The sequence below is a fragment of the Oratosquilla oratoria genome, chromosome 4 (genome assembly GCF_046742065.1).
Source record: "Oratosquilla oratoria isolate Oo_2021 chromosome 4, ASM4674206v1, whole genome shotgun sequence".
Lineage (NCBI taxonomy): Eukaryota > Metazoa > Arthropoda > Malacostraca > Stomatopoda > Squillidae > Oratosquilla > Oratosquilla oratoria.
The window spans coordinates 76,894,869-76,899,365 of record NC_134780.1 but is presented as its reverse complement, the minus strand read 5'-3'; the positions used below and the strand labels follow the sequence as shown (position 1 = coordinate 76,899,365).

Genomic DNA, 4,497 nt, shown 5'->3' with positions numbered 1-4,497 from the left:
GTCTCCTGGTCCCTCGTGGACTCCTTTTGTCCCGGCGCCCTCCCTCCGTGGAACTGGGAGGGGAGGGGGGGGGGGGTCCGCCCTCAACGGCAGGCGGCCGTAAGGTGTGTGCACTTCTGTCCCGAGCCCTCCCTCCGTGGAACTGGGAGGGGAGGGGGGGGGGTCCGCCCTCAACGGCAGGCGGCCGTAAGGTGTCTGTCTTCTCCTTCCGTCCTGATGTCCTCTTATACATCCGGGAGGGTGAGGGAGAGTGGGTGGGCATGGCTGTGCGCATGCGCACAGCAGTAGACCTCGTAGGGACAGTTGGCAACACTGCCCCCAAGATGACCTGACGCCACCTCTCGGCTCTGCCAGGTGTGCTGGGTCACCACCGCCACCAAGCCTCGTCTCGCCAAATCACGTGGTCGACGGATGATTAGGCGTCCGCGCCAGCAGCCTCCCAAGTCTCGTCACGTGATCAGTGGATGATGCGTCCGCGCCGACAGTCTTCCAAGTCTCGTCACGTGACCCACGTGACATTATTATCATCATTATTATTATTATTATTATTATTATTATAATTATTATTATTATTATTATTATTATTATTATTATTATTATTATTATTATTATTATTATTATTATTATTATTATTATTATTATTATTATTATTATTATTATTATCATTACTATTATTATTATTATTATTATTATTATTATTATTACTATTATCATTATCATTATAATCATTATTTTATTGTTATTGGTTTATTTACTTATGTAGTTTTGCCTCTTTGCCTCTAGGATTTCTGGGTAAAGAAAATATCTACACTTCACACCTACGCCCAAAACCAACTAGATCCTCACACACACACATACATGCGCACGCGTGCATACACATACACAAACACAAATGCATACACGCACAGTCACACACACACACACACACACACACTCACACACACACACACACACACACACACAGAGTTCGAGTCTCGACCAGGCTTGATCATATTCAACAACACTGCGCCGCAAGCCAACACTCCCTCTGTGGTTGGCAAGGAGTTGAGTCACATTCTCTTACTCTTCTCTGTTTACTAAAGACACCAACGCACCTCTCCGAGACCCACATCAAGGATCTTTGCGCAACCCGAAGGGTTTTCTTTTCTTTTCATTTCGTTTCATTCGTCTATTTTTAATTCCGGATGGCGGTGTCTCGCAGTTGTCTAATTTGCATCTGTGTGTTTCCCCATCCCACCCCACAACCGCCCCCGCTCCCATTCCGACCCCCGCTTCCCGATTCCACTTTTCCCTCGATCGCAATCTCATCCACGAAAGTTATTTGATTAAGTCTCACACTTCACTTCGCTTATAACGTGCCACCAACTCACCCCCACCCCCCAACCCATCGACAGTGTCTTCCCTCTACCACCCCCCAACCCCCGAACCCCCACAACCCTTCCTTCCTCCCTCACTCTCTCACTCAACCCCCTGCCTCCTCCCCAGCAATACTGCTAACCTTTTCCTCCTTCCTCCTTCTCATTCTTGTCCTTATTTTTCCCCTTCTTCCTTCTCTTGACCTCCCCCTCCGCCTCGACCTTTACCAGCAACTTATAAAGTCGAAGTTCGGGAAAGAACGCTCGTCATTCTCAATTCGCATTATCCCTTTGTTTCCTTTAGATTCTCTCCTTTGCCGCATCGACGGTCCCACTTTTTCGGTGCGATATTGTCCTCTAGAAGCGCTTGTCATCACCGACAAAATAGGAATTCCTTCCTCCTCCTGCTTCTGTTTTTGCCTCAACACACCTCCAACCACCTCTTGCAATCGTGCCCCACCGGTCCTCTTCCACCCGAGAGGCAAGGTCGCTGCATGTGCTTTATAGGGGGAAAACCACACACTAAGCTCTGCAGTCGGCTCTCGAGGGGCGAGTAACTCGGATCGTGGATTCTTCTTCTCCCCAAAGCTCCCCGAGAACGTCACCACAGCTTTCCACAATCTTCTTCCGAGTCCCTTCGTCTTCCAAGCCGTTTTCTGAACATGAAGACCTTAAGCGTTCGCTTCTCGGAGCAAACGTTTCTTCTCTTCGGTTTCGTCTGTCTGGCGACGCAGTTCGCGGGATGCGGAGGTACTGAGGACTTCCTCAGGGTGACCGATATCCTGGACTCGTACGCAAACGAAGCCTCAAATGCCTTCTACCCGACCTCCTGCAGGAAGGCCTGCCAGTTCTTCGACCAGAGAACTGCCAGGTGTAACGTTGACCCCGAGTGTCTGAAGTGTTATGTTGGTGTTATCAATCAGGATAGATATAATCCCGGAGTCCACAGCTACGCCCAGTCACGCTGTCCAACACGGCAGCTACCAGATTCTAGCACCCTTGGTCATTTTCGTTTCGGTGGGGTCCCGTGCATTCGAAGGTGCCACTACCTTCAAGTCCACCTCTGTGAAATGGGTCTACAGTGCGAAAGCTGTTCCCAATATTTCATCAATAATTTCCCTCCCAATGGACACCACTACGCCAGTCAGTATTGCGAAGTAAGTAACAATGCTTTTTGCCAGTTAAATTCCAAGTTTAAGTAAGTAATTCTCCTGTTATCCAAGTCATCGGTGAAACGATGCCTATGATAAAATACTGGGGTATCCACCTCTGCAATACACTGCCTATGCTATTACACTATTTCAGAACAATGATACAATTTTGTATATTATCTCTACGTCTACTAAGGTAGCTTTAGGCGTTGAGATGATGTACCTGGAACCATTGTTTTTCATTTTTTCCACTAACAAGCCGGACAATACTGTCAATCTTTCATTTTCTTAAAACCAATACCTCCAATTGCACTACATCACTACTACCTTACTACTCCTACACTACTACTAGTAGGCTACTAACATGATCAAAATAAATGACATTTTCCTTCTTTTGTCGGACAGATTGCTCACACAGTTCACTTTGTTGGTGATCACCAAAACTTGAAAATATTTCAATGTTTGGAACAAATACTCCTTGTAAAAACATGCCGAGTACTAAAATCCCAAACTGGTATCACAAACTCTATAAATTTCGGAAACATTTGGTCCCGAATATTGGAAACATTCTTAATACTAGAGATTGCCCCGTGACACTTCGTGCTCGGTAACACCATATACCTCATTCTTCTGAGGGGTCTGGACCAGTGTTAGTGGTCCTCAAGGTGCGGTCCGCGGACCTCTGGGACCCCACAGGGTGTCCCAAATGAGTCCAAAATCCGAAATCTAGTGGGAATGAGTGGGATGGGAAGCGATTAAATCTGGTGTCGATTAGTGGGTCTCTAGGAGGCTAAAGAACAGCAAAGCATAAAGTATAGGAGACATGAACATCTTTTTAAACGGGTTTTTCCCGACCTGATCCCACTCAAGCAGTATCCTCCTCCTCCTCCTCTTCCTCACCTTCTTCCTCCCTTCCTCCTCCCACTATTACTCCTCTCTTACTCCTCCTCCTCCTCCTCTTCCTCTTCCTCCTTCTTCCCAAAAGTATGGAGTTATTTTTTTCTGTTGTCACTGCGTTGCTCCATGCTTGTGTCAAATAAAAAACAAAATCACTCTCGTTTCGCATCGCCAGCCTAATAAGGAAAGTGCCTATGTCATCTTTCCACCTTTTTCTGGAAGTCGGAAAAGAAACTTTTTCTTACTGTTTTATAAATGTACGTAACGTTATCTTTTACTTGGTTTTAACCTATTTAGACATTAGGTATGACATTGACAATTGTACCCCTACGAGCAGCACGCGATGAAGAATTTATTTGGGCAAAAATCCATAAATCGGCGAAAAATGACTCAGGCAATTTTTTTTTTTAGGGTAACGAAAGGTGTACTCGCAAAGTTCAGACTTCTTACGAGTTACACTGGACTGTTCTAAACGGTAGAAATAGCTCTTGCTAAATATAATCTACTGTTCATTTATGGAATTGTTTCGTTACTTCATTGGCATCTGTCAACACTACACTATAGATAAGGTACTTTGGATAGGACATATGGTAGTCAGTAGTGCATTTGGTGTGTGTGTGTGTGTGTGTGTGTATTCACCTCGGATCTAATGCAGCCTCTTTTCGAGGCAGCCAGACACCACCCTACGGCAGTGAGCTCAGAGCTCATTATTAGCAGATTTCTGGGTAGGTCTGAGACCACTCACACTCAACACACCGGGAATGCAAGGTCACAACTCCTTGACTAACGTCTCGTACCTACTCGCTGCTAGGTGAACAGGGGCTACACGTGAAAGGAGACAAACCCAACTTGTCTCCGCCCGGCCGGGGAATCGAACCCCGGTTCTCCGGCTTGTGAGGCCAGTGCCTTACCAATCCGCCACCGGGCCGTGTATGTGTGTGTGTGTGTGTGTGTGTGTGTGTGTATGTGTGTGTGTGTGTGTGTGTGTGTGTATGTGTGTGTATGTGTGTGTGTGTGTGTGTGTGTGTGTGTGTGTGTGTGTGTGTGTGTGTGTGTGTGTGTGTGTGTGTGTGTGTGTGTGTGTGTGTGTGTGT

General features: G+C 46.5%; 1 protein-coding gene across 1 annotated transcript in view; it reads left to right on the top strand.

Annotated features, from left to right (window-relative positions):
* The first annotated feature begins 1,900 nt into the window (after positions 1–1,900).
* LOC143024359 (uncharacterized) overlaps positions 1,901–4,497 on the top strand; it is a 3,826-nt gene continuing 1,229 nt past the window's right edge. Inside the window, exon 1 of the mRNA XM_076183155.1 lies at positions 1,901–2,512. Coding sequence (XP_076039270.1) covers positions 2,018–2,512 — 495 coding nt within the window. The 5' untranslated portion in view covers positions 1,901–2,017. The remainder of the gene's footprint in view (positions 2,513–4,497) is intronic.